Source organism: Podarcis muralis, chromosome 4, assembly GCF_964188315.1.
Source record: "Podarcis muralis chromosome 4, rPodMur119.hap1.1, whole genome shotgun sequence".
NCBI classification, from domain to species: domain Eukaryota; kingdom Metazoa; phylum Chordata; class Lepidosauria; order Squamata; family Lacertidae; genus Podarcis; species Podarcis muralis.
Window position 1 is genome coordinate 64,101,198 of NC_135658.1, and position 18,257 is coordinate 64,119,454.

The 18,257-nt window shown below is 38.1% G+C and overlaps 1 protein-coding gene across 1 annotated transcript in view; it reads right to left on the reverse strand.

Moving 5' to 3' along the window:
- Positions 1–18,257, reverse strand: part of PDK3 (pyruvate dehydrogenase kinase 3) — a 38,994-nt gene that overhangs the window by 18,811 nt on the left and 1,926 nt on the right. Inside the window, exons 2-3 of the mRNA XM_028727466.2 lie at positions 5,219–5,360; positions 3,698–3,769 (exon numbers count right to left, since the gene is read on the reverse strand). Of these exons, the coding sequence (XP_028583299.2) occupies positions 3,698–3,769; positions 5,219–5,360 (214 nt within the window). The remainder of the gene's footprint in view (positions 1–3,697; positions 3,770–5,218; positions 5,361–18,257) is intronic.

The window sequence follows — 18,257 nt, forward strand, 5'->3', positions numbered from 1 at the left end:
GATAAATGCATAAAAAAGAATAACAAAAGGAGAGAGTTGTGTTCAATTCCATCTATAATACTAAGCCAACCTTTTTATAGGTTACATAAAAAAGAACAGAAGGACACTATTTTACATATTAAATTGATCACAGTAGAACACACATAGCTCATTTAGGGAGGAAATACATAGAACATTAGGCTGTCTATATAAAGATAGCAGGTGATCAATTAGTAAAAACTAGCATGGAACTCTTTCAAGAAGAAGGGATCTGAAAACAGAAACATGCTGTTTCCAAGTACCATAAAAATGTTCAATTTTTTAAAGTTAATGTGCATACAAGCATATTTAACTGCTATTACTACTTAAGGTTCCATACAAATATACCTGTAAACAGCAGCAGGTGCAAGTTTTATTTATTTCTTCCTCCCACCAGCACCTTAAAGGTCAAACACATAGCTTGTGAATCCAGTGCTGATTGCCTTTTCATCTTCATAACCCCCCCCCACTCCCCCCCCCCAGTTGAATCAGGTGGGCTGTCTGCTTTAGTTTCTTAAGTGCTTTCCATGTTTATAGAGTCAAACTTTTGTTTCCCACTTTTTGCACTTATGGAGTGTCAAATTCACACTGTTCAAACAGCTGTTTTACATTTCAAAATAATACTCAGGTGACAAGGGTTGGATCCATGAGCCAGCCAACCAGCACTGTGCATAGCCCTGCTCCAAGGACATTGGAAAATGTCTTCCGGACTGAAAGAAGTGTCAATTAGCATTGCACAAATCCAACTTGTGTTACAAACTAGAAAACAAGTTTCATCCAAAACTAATCCAGGGCAGAAGACTAAACATCTAGCCAACATGTGGTACACACACTACCATAGTGGACTCACATCTAAAACTATCTATGGCTGTACACACCCCAACATTCATTTAGCACTGGTACTGTTAGAAGTTGTACGACACAGATTATAAAACTACTGAAGGTTTGGCTGTTCATCTAATCCATAATTAAGGTGAAGGGGGACAAGAGGAATTAATGAGCACATAATGATAAAAAAAGTAGGGAGTATTAAATAGGAATCACATTTTACTATACAGTGGTACCTTGGGTTACATACGCTTCAGGTTAGATACGCTTCAGGTTACAGACTCCGCTAACCCAGAAATAGTGCTTCAGGTTAAGAACTTTGCTTCAGGATGAGAACAGAAATCGTGCTCTGGTGGCGTGGCAGCAGCAGGAGGCCCCATTAGCTAAAGTGGTGCTTCAGGTTAAGAACAGTTTCAGGTAAAGTACGGACCTCTGGAACGAATTAAGTACTTAACCCAAGGTACCACTGTACTCTCAAATACCCAAGACAGTAATAATAAACACAAGATTCATTGCTTGTGCCACACAATCCAGTCCTTGGCTAAGCAAGCAGCATTAGAATCTCTGCCTTTTTCTTTTCAACAGGAACCACATTTGAAAGCGGGGCAGATTGTGTGCTATGTCTTTCTTTCCTCTTCCTGTTACCAAGGAAAAACAGGAAGGTGCAAAAAATCCAAATCTGTACAAATCTGCTTAAATTCATAGGTCTTCTCAGCAAGAATACCTGAAATCTAGCCTCCCAAGTGAAGCAGAATCGTTTCCTTTTGCAGGTCCAACTTGGCAGTGCTACCCTCATTTCCAATAATTACAAGTTTGAATATTCTAGTGACAATACTTAATATTTGGCAAGGGGGGTTGGAATATGCTTGAGTCTATTATCTAAGTTACCTCCATTAACTATGCAAATTCCCCACACATTTTTACCAGTTTCCCCCATTTTTCTTGTATCGGGAAGTTTTGCTAGTCTAGAGAGCTGCCATGATGTAAATATAACCTTTCCTATCAAGTAATAAAATCATGTCCATTTTCCTTGCAGGTACTTTTCTAACATACATTTCTGATTGTGAAAGAGTGCTCCTTTTTAAAAGGTATCTTACTTGCCATTTTCGTGTCTAATCAGCAATGCTTAAGTACCTCCGCAAATTCCTCATGCAGTTTTCAAATGATCCATTACTCTAAAAATAATAACTGAGAAATCTGAACAGTAACAACCTAATCCCAAACCTCAAAACCTTCAAATTGCACAAGGAGGGTTTTAACCTACTCACCTGGCTTGCTGATTGGACAAGCACTCCTTCTTGAAAATTATTTAATGCTTAAAAGCTTCAGCTAGATTAGATCCTGCTGATTCTATGAGGATCTGAGAGTTAAGGCCAGGAGAAGTCCATTTCTCTACTTCACTGCTTCAAATGAAAAAAGAATTCCCTTTTTTGTTCATGAGATCTAAGTATTAAAGGGCATCCTACTCCTCTAACATGTAGAGAAGTGGCAAATAAAGATACAATATAAAGAAATAAAGTTTGCTTTCTTGATTTTTGCTCTGTATTATATAGACTACCTTCTAAGAAGGGCTCTTTTAGTAGAGGAAAAAATGGGTTTATTTTTAGGACTCCATTTCAACTTCAAGTATCATCAATGCGAATTTGTGCCATTTTATTCCTGCATGTCCGCATATGATCCACCTGGGTGCCACACTGTCTCTAAACATAACCTTATTGTTTACCTTGACCTTTTGGTTATTTTGTGAACCATACCTGTCCAAATAAATGACAGGGATGACTTTGAAGTTCATCATATCTGATGTTAGATGACACAGAAGAAAACAAAATATTATTTGTGAACTATATATACTCTGAAATATGGATTCTGCACAGTGCCAGATTTACATATAAGCTAAACAAGCTATAGCCTAGTGCCTCACTCTCTTGGGGGCCCCAAAAAAAAAATCAAAGGGAAAAAAATCTGGATGTACATTTCCAAAATGTAAGATAAAAAACAAATAAAATAAAACCTACATACAGCAACAGTGTTTTGTGTTGTGTAGTCTCCTATGATGTAAACAATGGGCCCCGTCTGCTAGCCTGCTCCCTGAAATATCACTGGTTTGCTCATTTCTATATAGTGTGCCTACATTCTGCATGGACTGGTTGCACGGCAATATGTGCAAATGGCTTTAGATACCTATTAGGTCCATAAATCACCATATAGCATATATTCAACACAAAAAACAGTGACAATTTGTTGTTGACAAAGGACAGCTGGACATATAAAGGGCCTCATTACCTTCAGTAGCTTAGGGCCTCATCAAACCTAAATCCAGCCCAGATTCTGCACTTGTTCAGAGCCCCAAAGCTAATACTCTTATCATCTCCACAAAATAAAACCAATATTTTCCACTGCTTTTCAAAGACACAAATCCATTTCTTATGGGACTGATGGTGTTATCTAATTTATCACAGGAAATACACTCTCCCTCTCTCTTAAAGTCACTTTGCCAATTTAGCTGTACAAGCAATTGCAGAAGATGACTTCCAAGATGCATCCGGCTGAATATACAGTGCATTTCCTTTAGAAACAATGGCAGCATTTTTCTCTTTTTTTTTATTAAGAGGAGGTTACAACTTAACATTTCGCCTTCACCTTAAACTATAGCAGGCTGGAAATAACAAACAGATACCTGATCAGTTCATTAGTATATACAATACAGCATTATTAAGAAATTAAAAGTCTTTTTCAACATAGTTGAAAAAGCAAACTTTGTGAACTAAAATTCTGATTTCATCTACATTGCGGCAGAAGATCATTATACTGTTTCCACAGAGTTGATTTGTTTGAAACAGCAGTCACTTACTTATCTAAAACATGTGGATCTTCAGGACTTTTATTTTCATATTCTAAAAGTTCAAGAAAACTCTGCATATACCTGAAACACATAGGAAGAGTAAAATTAACGTAAAACCACCTAGCGAAAAAGCAAGAGATAAGCTAGAATCTTAACTAATAATGACTTGAAACACTGGAAGGCATTAGAACCTACAAAAATTGTCAACTAAAGAATGCTATGTTAAAATGTCTTTGAAATATGATGCAGATATTGTAAATTTTGTCCAGCAAAAATTAAGTAAATTAAAGGATTACTATTTAAATACTTGAACCAACTGATTCAGATTTCAATTTATTCACTTGTACTTAAAAGTATTTTAGACATAGACCTGACACCAGAAACAATTTGAAAGTGGAAAACTGTAGAGTTATTTATAACATATGCACTGTGTAGAAAACAACTATTTACAACTGTAGATATTGTTTCATATAACAGGAAATTCTACAATTAATGCAAATCTTCTAAACCTGGAACGGTCCTCCAAGTCCCATCTCTCCTCTTTTATCAGAGCTTTGAAACTTACTGTTTTGCAGGACTTTTTATAATTGACTTCTGCTGCTTTTATCCTAGATTCTTTGGGTTTGCAAGACATATTTTATCTTACTTTTAAGATTTGATTTTGTAAGCCACTGTTGCTACAAAACAAAAAATCTATTAAAGCAATAAAAATAAGCTTATAATTTCCCATTCTTCTCAGTACAGTAAAGGGAAAACATTTTACATATTTTTATAGCATCTCTGCAAGAGAACATATCCCATTTAAGAAACAGACCAGGTCTAGCATCAAACTAACCTCAAATGCACTAGGTTTTCAGCGCATGACTTTTAATACCGTCTCTAACCAAAAAGAAGCATTGGTATAATCCTATCTATACATGTCTACTTAGAAGAAAGTTCCATCAAGTTTAGTGAAACTTACTTTCAGTTAAATGTGCATAGGACTGGTGCCTAAGTAGGTGAAACCTACTTAGGGATTAAATTTGTTCACATTAATCCCCATTAACGTCTCACCCATTTCTCCCTTCTCTCCCCAGAGTCTTTTAGATGTAGCTTATTAACAACACTTCCCCCTGCCACCATAGGTCTTCTTCATGGCCCAAAGAACTTCATGTACTGCAAAAACAACTTACTCAAAAATGTTCTTATACACGCACACACCAAATTTAAATTTATTCTTAAGGATGTCATTTTTGCTATCCCAGAACAACTCGTGAAAGCGGAGGTGGAACATGTGAATTGAGAGACAGGAAGAGGATTTGGAGCATGCAGATGGAGGGAAGAGAAATTAGAGCTTGTGGGTAAGGATGAAGTGGAATGTACAAGGTAGAGGAAGAGCCCAGGTATGTAGAATATGGAGCAGAAACCCAACCATTGAATTCTTATATGTAAGCTTGCTACAGTTGCCTGAGCTGGACAGCTAGATTATTTTGCTTGTAAAATTCACCATGTTTGGTTCATGTAGCTTTGTTGCCTGTTCTTTATACCTACCAGCTTTGGACTAGCTTAACTGAAGGTCTATTCAGCAAGTTGTCCGGCAGCAAGTTGACTTCTCTCATAGTGTTAGCAAGCCGCACAGGAAGTTCTTTCCGCAGGAACATATATGATGTTTTCTCACATGCATTATCACGTCCTATGGTTGAAAAGACAAACAGAATTTAGTTCCCCCACTCCCTCATTCTTCAGACATTCTTAGAAAATGTAAACATGATGTAAAGGGAAAAAAATCCTTTATTTAGCCAGACGCTAGGTTTTGAGTGCAAGTTTCCTTCCTGAATTCAATACACAAACTACTTAACACCCACAGTAACTGCCAACACCAGCCTGATTGCACTAATCAAAGTGCATACTTGTATCTATCTGCTTATTATTTACCTAACTGTAAGCTAAACCATGGCAAAAGACCTAAAGATGGAAGCACATTTAGCAGTCATATATAAATCTTTTCAAAATACTTTTGCATCTAGCACATAAGTAAACTGAGTAACGAGATTGAATCCAATACTTTGGATTAATGTTCTTTTTTTAAAGGGGGGTTCTAAATGATGCATTAGTATTTTTATTATTCTTAAACATTTATTTGATTCAATTGTCTTTGGTATTTGGATCATTTTAGGAAGAGGCAGACCTATCTTTTTCCACTCACCTTTCTAACACAATGGTGGGTTGGTGTCACAATATATGTGTCTGTATATGTATGTCTGCATGCTCTGCTGTAGAATAGATGTTTTGTGCTGAGTTCGAGGGTGAGCATGGCAGAGAAAAGAAACACTGGGCACTGTCCTGGTACGTTTAGGCACACTGGTCCAATTAAAATGTATGAAACTGATGGGCTTAACTGTGACCTTTATGCTCACTGTTTTTAATGGGACTTTGGTGTGCTCGGCTTTGACCTCATTGCACCCTTACAATACAATCCTATACAGACCTACTCATAAGTGGAGCTTATGCTCCAATAGGTGAGACGAGATTGCAGCCTTCAATCTATAAACAGTTTCAAATTAGCAGAAAGTTGGTAAAGGTTTATTCATTGTTACTTAGCAGAGCAACTTGGATGTTCTAGACAGTAGCCAACAGCCAGACATCAAGGCTTCAGACTAGAGACTATACATATTTTCATTCCTCTCACCCCCTCCCTAAGAGTAGACAACTCCACAGTAATATTCAAAAAGGCCAGGTAAACTCACAGACCTGTGTTTTACCTGTAATGAGCTGTCAGTATTCCACTTTAGGCAAGAGAAAGATTGCAAATGTGTTAGTCATGGTCACAAAAGACAACCGCCTGCAAAATGAACAAGTGCTGCAAGGTACTGATTAAGTTATGTTCATGCAGCCCAGGAAATAATGTTAAAAGCATTGCTATGCATATAATAACTAAGATTTGCAATTTGAAAAATCCTTAAGTGTAGTGCAACTGGCACAATCAAGGTCATACTTTTTAAGGCAGTCCCATTATAATCAGTTCAACAGCACATCATTCAGCATCTATTCGCAGATAATGTACATTGGCAGGATACAGCCCAATCAGATTCCACCCCTCCCTTAAGTACTTAGTTTTTCTCACTCCTTTAAGGCACGCCTGACAATGGCTTGTTATAGCTTAGTAATTTTTTGTTTTAGATATGATCCTGCAAGTATTTATCGATGTATGTCTTTGCCTGTTCATCTGCATGCATGTACTTTTTTTGGTAGATGTATTTTTGTCAAGAATTGGAAAATGACAGCCATTATCTGTCACATAATTAATCTGTAAAAACTGTTTAGGACCACTAGAACAATCTGCAATCATTTATTTTTGCTTTACTAGCACAACTGACTTGGGACTCAACCAGCTATTCATCTGGTTAGACTGACCATTTCTGGCTACCACAAAGTGTCAAATTTTCATTCTACTTATTATTACAATGCATAGGTTAGTCAGAAGATGCTGATTCTTCTCTACCTGAATTTCAAGTCTTCCAAACTTCAAGAAGTAATCTACCACCACCAAGGCAAAATCACTGTTGATGACACAAGAGACACTGGCACCGAATCATCAAGGTTGGCTCAGACTGTGTGCGCATCACAAACAATATCCATTAATATCTGCTGGCAACCACTACTCTCTATAATAGCCAGGAAAGGTCTCATGGAATCACTTGCAAAAGTGAATCTCCCCTTGCTTCCTTAACTGTCTAAAAGCATCACACCAGTACCAATGTTAAGGGCAGTTAATGCTAACCTGTCTTCCCTCTTAACAAGGATTTGAACCCATGGATTAAAACCGGTTACCAAACCCTTGTTAAGAGGGAACTAGTTAATACTAATGTAATGCTCTGCTGTTGTTAGGATCCATGGGGAAATATAGGGGGACTTTGCACCTGAAAGGAGCTATATGACCCCTTCTACTTCTACTTAATTTCACCGTGGTTAAGTGATCCAAGCTGATAAGCCTGCACTAGTCCAAAGTGATTAAGACAACACTAAAACACTGGTATAAAAAAGGAAGATTGTTGAGCAAATTATTCTAGTTACAGATGTATTCTAGTTACATAAGCCTTATTTTTATTTATTTTGTTTACCTTTTCTATTTGGTCTGTGCTATAGAGTTCTGCACAACTTTAAACGGAACTGCTCTCAAGAACATATGAGCTTAACATAATAGTTAGTGACTTATAGGTAGACTCCTAACTGAAATAAACAGGGTCAAAAATAGCCCCCAGCTGAACTCTATTAAACAGCCAGTTTACACCCTTCAATGTAAGAACTTATGCCCTGTAGTTACAGATTCAGTTAACCAGTTGCAGGTGGTTTGTTTTTTTAAGCTGTTCAAAAAGAAACCAAGTAAAAATATAACCTATAGTAACCTGGAGCAAGAAATGAGATGGCCCAACATTTCTGTCCCATCTGCCTTCCCACTAAGCAGTACACACCTGGATGGAAAGTTATCTACCATTCTGCATGTACTTGAGGCTTAACTACATGTTATCAATGAGATCCATGACTGCATCTTCCAATACAGGTACTGTTGTTTTTACTCTGAAGGAGCCGTGGAGGGAAGCCTTCAAATGGGAACATAGCAACTTCAGAGGAGGGAGCAAAATTTTAAATCAGGAAAACTGTGTAAGGGAAAGAAAAAAATCACTCCCTTACCTCTCTGATCGAACTCTGCCCCAGATAAAAGTAAAAATAAAGAAGTTCAGCGATCCAGTCACAGAGATCCTTCTTAATGTGTAACTTATTTCTAACAATAAATTGTCTCACATGCTTCTTTATAAAGAGTCTGCATTATTTTTCCACCTTTGGCCCTCCAGATGTTGCTGGCCTACAACTTCCATCATGCTTGCTGAGGCTGAGGGGAGTTGTGGTTCAGAAACATCTAGGGCCAAAGGCTTTCCATACCTGCTTTATAGGTCAGCCTATGTGCCCCTCTTGCCCAGTAATGCTGTCTACTCCAGCCATCACCAACCAGGTGTCCTCCAGATGTTTTAGAACTGCATGCAGCTGTACTAGCAGGGGCCGAGATGGGAAACCATGGTTTTGCTTGTTTTCATATCTAGTTCAAACCTGCCCCAGTCAACTAAGCATGGTTTCTTTAAGGCCAACACAGTTGGACCCATAGTTTTAAAGGTTGTGAATCTCAGCTTGCATTAATCATTATGTTCAAACTCTACCTGGCTTAATGCTTATGTTTTTTATTGCTCCACTTCAAGTCACCCCCTGGCCTGGTTACGGACACACAAGGGGAAGGGTAGCTGAAAAACAAAAGTGTTTATGCAGCCAAGAGTCTCCAGCTGACACTTTCATACACCTCCCCATTCCTCCTTACTCAGCCTGGAAACAGGTTCTTTTCCCTGCCCACCTCCTTGCTGACAAGCTCTCAGAGAAGATTAGATCTTTTCAAGCTACTAAACTCCGGCTTTTCTAAATCATTGGTGCGTTGTTAAATTTACTCATATCCTAAGACCTTTGTGACAACAATTACAGGACTGATGTTGCAACAAAAAATAGCAAAACATGCAGAAATAAAGAGGTCACTGCTCTATGGCTACTAGAGTTGAATAGTTTTAAGAGTTTAATCTAGATAATACTATTAGTCTAGATCAGGCTTCCTCAAACTCGGCCCTCCAGATGTTTTGAGACTACAGTTCCCATCATCCCTGACCACTAGTCCTGCTAGCTAGGGATCATGGGAGTTGTAGGCCAAAAACATCTGGAGGGCTGAGTTTGAGGAAGCCTGATCTAGATAATACTATTGAAAAACATATGATAAAAAAATAAAACTTCAGTGCTGACTTTGGGAACTAAAACTGCTAGCAATTGCTTTTAGCGATTCTCACATATATAAGTAGCACTGTAGACAGGGTTTGGCATCTATATTATAAGAGGGTACAAACAGATCGCTGTGGAAATTACTTGTTTCCTACTACTCTCTCTTTTGCCATCATATCTTTCTATAGGCAAGAAGAACATGAAGTCCAAGTCCTTACCCCATAATTAATAGAAGAGAATAGCATTAAAATTCTTCTTATTCACAAGGCTTGAGTTTTGCTTTTGTCTAGTTACCCAACACTCTCTTGGAATATTTAACCAAGCTCCTACTGATTTTAATGTACATGAACAGCATCCTTGAACTTTCTGCCCTTCCCAGAACTTATAAAGATGTAAAATTCTGCCACACAACGAATGTGTGCATATGTAAAAAACACATTCTTTATAGCCAACACTAATGTCATCAGAAGTAAAAAAAAAGGAAGGAAAGCATTTTTACTCACACATACATGTTTATTGCTTGACAACTAAACGCAAAACATGCCTACAATCGTGAATATTTTTCACAAAGAATTCATTCATGTGACAAGGTGTTCAAGAGATTACTGTCATATAAAACAAGCAAGTCACAGTAACAGGACAATATAAACTGTCAGTTTTATACTTAAATCCATTTTATAATTTTTGATTAAAAAACAAATGTAAAGCAATTTGATGTTCTTGTGAGAACTGATCTTCCATAATTAATGTGTTTAATTCAAAGCTACTAACCACATCAAGACAAGTATAGACAGTGCATTCTTCAACCTCTCTTACATAAATATGTTCACATTTTCAGTTTCACTTATGGTTTATCTGTTTTTCAAACTCACAGTAGATCCACTAAAATCCATGGGTTTGCTCTAATTAATATTGGCTATCTCACCATACGTTTTAAGTAAAGCTAAACAGGCCAGTTTAAAATATTATAAATCAAGCAGCCAATTATGTTTGTTAATTTGCAAAGCTTTCTTAATTTATGATCCATAATGAATAAGGAGAACAGTTATGAGCATTGGACAAAGATTGTTCAGTTACGATACTTGTCAAGGGCACATGAAAAGGAACAAATATCAGTAAAAATGCTTATATTATCTTTCAAAAGTACATGTGAAACTATACAACAGTAGTTACGTGGAATGTATGCCAAACATTACAATAATGCATGTTGCACATGACAAGACAAATGAAACATGTTAATTCCTTTATCTTAACACATCTTGAAGAAGGTAAATAGCAATGAGGATTAAGACACTAATAAAATGATCCAGCCCAGTTTTAAGCGTGCTAAAGCCCATTGATTTAAATGGACTAAGACTGACCTATCTCTGGACTGTTTGTTTTCAGCACCAATAGGTAAAAAAGTAGCATATGCATTTAAATACTTTTCTGCTTCTATGTATCCAGTGATCTGCTGCATTAACCAGCCAGTGAATAAAAACCACTTCACAAACATTACATTTTAAAGAGATAGTTAAAACACTGAATGTATGCACATAACTAATGTATCTTTAAAAATTCATTAATTATATAGAATGTTTGCCTATTCAAGTTCTCATGACAGCACTTAATGATTGAATGACCCACTAGTTGAGGGAGAGGAATCCTTGCACTGATGGAACAATCTGCTTATCACTACATTGAAAACAACTCAATGATATCATTAGCAATGAAGTATTCACATATGTTGTTAAAAGTACAAGCAAAATATTTGTGAGTTTTTTCAGATGTCCTGCACAAACTGGTTATCTCAGGAGAACTGTGGACTGATTTTCTCCCATAGCTTTAGAAGAAAACTAACAGAACTAAAATCATCGAAGACTAGTTTGAGGGTAACAGCTGAAATTGACAGAACAGAACAAGTCCCAGTATAGGGCAAAGGTAGATGTAATGATAAATGTGTCTTGGCATTTAACATGCACTTTACCAAAAGTGCAAATATAAGTTCAAGGGGGGAGTGGCTTATAATTATTGGAGCCTCAGAGGGTGGGGGGATATAACCCTTCTCCTGCTGTGATAATGACAAAAAAACCTCTCCTCTGCAATTTACATAGGGCAGTGGTTTTCAACCAGTGTGCCATGGCACCCTGGGATGCCTTGAATGATGGTCAGCGGTGACATGGGCAACACTGGCCTCTATCCCTCTTTCCTTCCCTCCCTTCTCTGATGTTCTTTCGCATCTCTGCCTCCCAAAGGCTTCACAGCTGTTTATTGCAGTAGCCCTGACTACAAGCTCTGCAGGCAAATGATGCCTCTGGGGCTGGTCAGGGGGTGCTGGTTGCCAGAAGTTGAGGTGGCCTTAGAGTAAGCAAGCAAGTGGGTGAGGGGGCCCAGCCAGCCAGTCCACTAGACCTTGCTTCTGGGAATGAACGGACAAGCCCCATGCCCCTGTGGGGCAGTGTGAAGTCACCTCTTTTTGGAGCGGGGGGGCAACTTCTCTGAGGGACGGCAGCAGCGGCTGTCCAGAGGACTCCCAAGGTGAAGGGAGAGGTGAGGAGGCTGAGGGAACACTACACAAGGGAGGGTGTCCTAAAAAGGGTGTGAGGCTGCCAGCTCTACAGGCAATGGGTAACATAACTGGGCTCCTGAGCTCCACAGTTGTGCTGCAGAAAGAATGTAGTTGGTCAAGGGAGCCGGGGATTCAAAAAGGTTGAAAACCTCTAGCACAGGAAGAAAATTGCTACTGGCTTCTGCAGTCTAACAGGTAGTATTTTGGTGTCTCACTTAATCATTTAATCTGAATTTGTGAGAGGAAATGTATGCGAGCCCTATTGAAATTAACATATACTGTATTGTGAAGTAGGTAAATTATACCAAATGCAATTCATTAACACCGCCATGCTGAAATCCCACTGACTTCCAAGGGGGAAGTGATTACTGTCAAAGCATTCTGAAAACTACTGGGCATCATCTCATGAGACTATTACTAAGGCAGAAAACAGATTGGCACAGTTGCTGGCAAAATCCAAAGAAAAATGGTTACATAAGAGACCTCTATTCTGTCTGCCAATTTGTTACAAAGCAGATTTTAAAGGGAAGGAAAACAACTACTTAGTTCAGTTTATCTCTGCTGAAAACAAGAAACTGCATGAGAGCATGCACCTAATCTTACATGTATAACCTCTGCTCAGTGATCTTGAAAAAGGACAAATCCCAGGCAATAACCCAGGGAGGAAATTCCTTCCAATACTCGAGGGGACTAAATCTAACTGCATCAATAATAATCGCCCAATACAAAAATTGCTATTATCCAAGAAACCTTTTTAAAATATTAAGTTATGCAAATATATAATTGAGCCTGCTAAAAATTGTGAATGAGCATTAATATATTTTGAAACAAATAAACAAGATACAATGTATCTTCTTCATCCACACCCCATTAGCTAGAAACAGGCCTTCCAGTTCAATGTTTATCTGTGCTATTTTTCAGTCTTAGGCTGGGATCCAAAGACCCACGTGGGAAGCTTCCAGTTGTGCTACAAGGTCACCAAGTACTACCTTTCTAAGCAATGCCTTTCTATCTCAGAAGCTTGGGCAAACTTCAAGAGTGAATTTCAGTGCAGTTTGAGGAGCAGCAAGTAAGAAAATCAAACAGGGAAGCCTAGACAATACAGCTATCTAAGAGGCTCCTTGAATTCTAAACCTTTCATTTAAAATTCCAACTTCCCTGTTAATATAGCATTAATAATTAAAGTGAGTTAAAATAGTAACAGCAAAGCCCAGCAAAATGAGAAGCAGCAAGATATATTTAGAAAATGTTTTTGCAGTCACCTTTCTTATCTCCAATAAATGTTTAACTGAACACTTAATAAAACTAGAGAAGGAAGTCCAAGCCCTAAGTGACATGACTTCAATATTTTCCCAGAAGTTTAAAAAAATAATTTGGAAAGGTTGGCTGGCTGATTTTTTATGGCAACTTAGATGTAATATTATGTAACATAATTTTCAACTTAGTCTGCTCTTCTGACATTTTATGAGTGTTTTAAATGTAATCTGCCCAAAGCCCTAAGGATGAAATATTCAAGTTTTTTGTTTTGGTTTGAAAAAATATAGTGCGTATATTTTCTTTTTTTTTTGTATTTAAATCTGAGTGGGGAGCATTTTTCCAGTCCAAGGGCTGCATTTCCCCTTGGACAATCATTCAGGGACCATATGCCAACAGCGAGTGTGGCCAAAGTGGGCAAACACACTTGCTGTCACGCACACCAATAGAAGCTTTTGTTTCAAGCCTAAAACCTGCAAGTGAGGAGGTGATACTGAGGGCTAGGCAGGAAGGTCCAACCGGCTGCATCTGGCCCATTAGCAACCAGTCTGCCACATCTAATTTAATGGTTAATTAAGTAAACAGAAGCTCAGTGGTTAAATTTTGCAGAATTACAGGCCACAGGTGTTGCTGCATCTATGTTTATCTCAATTTTTAATCAAAATTTTTCAGTATACAAGGGGCTTAAGTGCTACTGACACTGATCTGAGGAATTATTTAAAATTACATTTATTACAGAATGATCCTGAATAACAATTTTATCTAGTTACTAACTTGCCTCCTTCCCATGCTTTCAAAGTTTAGGAACTCAAAAGGGGCATATGACAAGTTAATGTTCAAATAACCTAATCTAATCTTTAGATTGTGTTAGCACTAGAATGTTAGAACTTGAAGCCTTTACAAACAGTTTTCACTATCTTTTTGCCATAATTGCACCCAATTTAGATAATGAAAACAGACCACACTTGGATTTCAAATTTTAAAGGATTTCAAAGGAAAGGACCACTATGACGATCAACATTAATGTAATGTTTTAGGTCATAAAATATGTATTTTAGATGGTTTTGTCCTTTACTTAAATGCATTTACACTAAACATAAAATCAAAATATACTTGATGCCCCCACCATTTATTATTTTCATCAACACGCACATAAAAATGCCTAATAAATACAAACACAATTCAGCATTCCTTATGGACCATACAAATCTAAGTCATTGCAAACTATATAAATACAGATAAGCATCTTGCTTCATATGTGATTAATAAATTTCTTTGTGAGCATTGCACACTGCTTTCATCACAAACATTTTAAAAAGCAATTATCGTTCCATGAATTGATTCTCAACTGCAGTTCCTGCACAAAAACATACAGAATACCTAAGTCTGGTTCTAGATCATATGAAATCACTGTGTCAATATGCCTACAAGTGGCCCCATTTTCCTCCAAAAATCAAAACCAGAACAAGACATATTTGCTAGCTCCAAATATTTTATGCACATGACTCAAAACTGATTACTCAGAATTTGTTATCCTGTTATTTATTTATCTTCAAATTACATTCTGCACTGGGAAATATGCATGTGACCCACATGAAGGGATATTTAACACCAACAATAAGTTTTTAAGTGATAAATATACGTTTCTCTTTTAGATATAATGACATTAGTCTTAGACATTTGTAGGGAAGTATTCCACATTGAACCAAATGCATCTTCAGGGATTACTATTTCCAAATCCCTTTTCCTCAAACCATTACTTCTCTGGACCTGAGGTATTAGTTTTTTCAATTTTGTGATGTCTGTCTTGGCCACAAACCATCACTATTGATTGATTACATGACTAATTTCAATAATAATAATAATAATTTTGCACCCCGCCCATCTGACTGGGTTGCCCAGCCATTCTGGGCAACAAAAACCAAGTTTTTGTCTTGGTTTATTATTCTTGTTACCTGATCATATAAAATTCCTGAGCCATTTAATGCCCTCTAAATTCAGAGAGGTCCTTTTGCCCCTAAATGAACATATACATAAATAGCTGGTATTGATCTATTAATCACAATAGAATTACATAAATGGAGGTGGGGATCCTGAACATAGGAATGCTTTGTTTCCCTCCCCCCAACTCTGAAAAAATGGCTTTTACTCAGATGTTATAGCAAAACTCTTGTTTCAATCAATCATTTCAATACAGCTTCCCGCAATGCTTTCTATTTCATTCTTTTAAGATTCAAATCCTTATACCATTCTTTAAACATTTATAATTTAGCTCTGTGCTAATATTTAACACTCCTGAGAACTTCATGTCTCCTGCATTCAGTGGTTTACATAATGTGGAAATCACTATTCTAGCATTATCTCCTATTCCAAACAAACTTACCACAAAGCTTTTATCAAACTTGCAAAGTCAGCTTTTTCACTTATAAAGGAACACTTAGAAGTAGAAATAAGATTTTTTTTGGCTGAATGTTCCATTTATCAGCAGCTGTTGTGCTTCAGTTTAATTTACATCAGTGTTCTCTAGACTATTTTTCACTGACCAAAACATTATTATGATTAATACTTTTTCAAGGGAGAAAGGGAGAGATAAAGAAAGAAAAAGAAATCCATGTCCCTAAATATTTCACATACGGTAGTTTTTCAAAAGTATTTTAGAAATCTAGGAGAGCCAGTGCCTTGAAGTTTGATCCTAACCATACTGAATTGCTTACAAAATCTGATGCAGGTATATAATGAAAATGTTGTAGCGTATCAGACACTTAAAATTATATCTAGTTGTCTGCAAAAACTTTAAAAGTAAAGGGACCCCTGACCATTAAGTCCGCGTCCCACAAAAACTTTACACTTTATATAAAAAGGCAAGACAACATATGAAACAATTTAACACACTAAAGATAAAACAGGACCACAGAAATTCATAAGAAAACCACCTCTCTTAGGAAAAAAAGCAATGACAAGAAAATAAACATCTCATTCAGCCTACAAAAGCAAGTCCAAACAAAACCTTACTATATCCCCTAAAAAAAAATCTAGTCAGGCAAGGGCTCAAGCTGGCTTCCCATAGAAGAGAGGATATAGAAAACAACAATGCTTGGTACAAATCATAGGTGTGGAACCTGTGGCCCTCCAGATGTTGCTCAATGACAACTCCCATCGCTCCTGACCACTGGCCATGCTGGTTGGGGTTTATAGGAATTTGTCTTCATCACCTGCAGAGTCACAGGTTCCCCACCTCTGATGATATGCTACCCAGTTGCTATGGCCAGCCTTCAACAGTTCCACTCACCATAGCTAATACAGGGCTGCTCTCTAGCAAGCATGACAAACAGTTAGTATCGTCCACAACTTTGAAGATGCAGAGGGAGGCACAGATTGCCTCAGTAGTTGAGCAGCAACACATTTGCAGCTGTGCAATAGGTTGGGGGCTGTTTGGCAACTTCATGGACAAGACATCTGGAAAACTTTTGCCATGCTAAACTGCAACCCCTAATAAGACTTTATTTCTCCGGGAAAGGCTGTGAGGCTGGGTCTTAGGCGCTGCTCCTTGTAGGTGATCAAGCAGCAGCACATATCCACTTCCCGCTGCCTGAGTAGATAAAGGTAAAGGACCCCTGGATGGTTAAGTCCAGACAAAGGCGACTATGGGATGTGACGCTCATCTCACTTCAGGCTGAGGGAGCCGGCGTTTGTCCACAGACAGCTTTCTGGGTCACGTGACCAGCATGACTAAACTGCTTCTGGCAGAACTGAACACCGTGACGGAAACCAGAGTGCACGGAAACACTGTTTACCTTCCCGCTGCAGTGGTACCTATTTATCTACTTGCACTGGTGTGCTTTCGAACTGCGAGGTTGGCAGGAGCTGGGACAGAGCAACGGGAGTTCACCACCGCTGAGCAGATTCGAACCACCGACCTTCCAATCAGCAAGCCCAAGAGGCTCTGTGGTTTAGACCACAGCACCCACATGTGCCTGAGTACCTACCTACCAAGTAGTAGGAAAAAGCTGTACTGTAATTGTTTTAACATGCTAAGGTGAAGTGTTTGGAGTTCCACAACAGGAAGTGAAACCCATTTAGTTGCAAGCCCTTTCTTCTCAAAAAAGCTCAGTATTCCCAAGACACAAACCACAGCAATAAAAAAACACAAAGTGCATACATGGCCAAGAAGAGGGACATAAGATCCCAGAGTTTTCACATTACTATTGCTTTCTGGGAAGAATTTGCTTAACCTTCAAACCCCTTAGTGACTGACGCCTGCTGCGTGTCTCCCTGAGATGCTGATCTGTCAGCCAAGCATAATGTTTTGGTGAGGCTCTGAACAAAAGAGTAAATAATAAAACGAGAGAACAAAGAAAAATAATGAACTAGGCAAGGACACAAAATGCATTTGGAATTAGATTTGGGGAAAGGTTGAACAAAAAATGCCTTTGCCCACACTGGATAGTGCCTTGCAAAATGCAGGCTCACATTTTGCATACTAAGACAAAGTGTCACAGAACTTGTTGTTGATGGGACTGCCCACTATTATCACTGCAGCAAGAACTAAAAAACAACAATCCTGCCCCATTGTAGTTTTCCTGTGGAGCCCAATAAAACACTTCCTTCCTCTCAGAATATATTCCCTTTCAGAGTACTCCCAATAGGGCACTGGTGGGGAATGTCCAGCTCATGGGCCTAATTATGACTGCCAGGCTGTTCCGAGAAAACCATGCACATGTTTCATCATATACAATGTCAGACATGAGGAAGTTCAAGCTGCAGCTAATAGGAAGAAGTATCAGATGTGTAAGTGTACTGCAACAGAGAAATGTGCCAAACTAAAGAAGTGCCAACTTTTTTTTTTTGATAAAAATTAATAACTGGAAAAACACTTAAGAGTGTGCTCTTAATTTTTCCTTTGCAGCCACATCCTGAATTCAAGCCATGCCTGCAAAGAAACATTTTTCATATTCTTTTGCAGGTGTGATTTAAGTT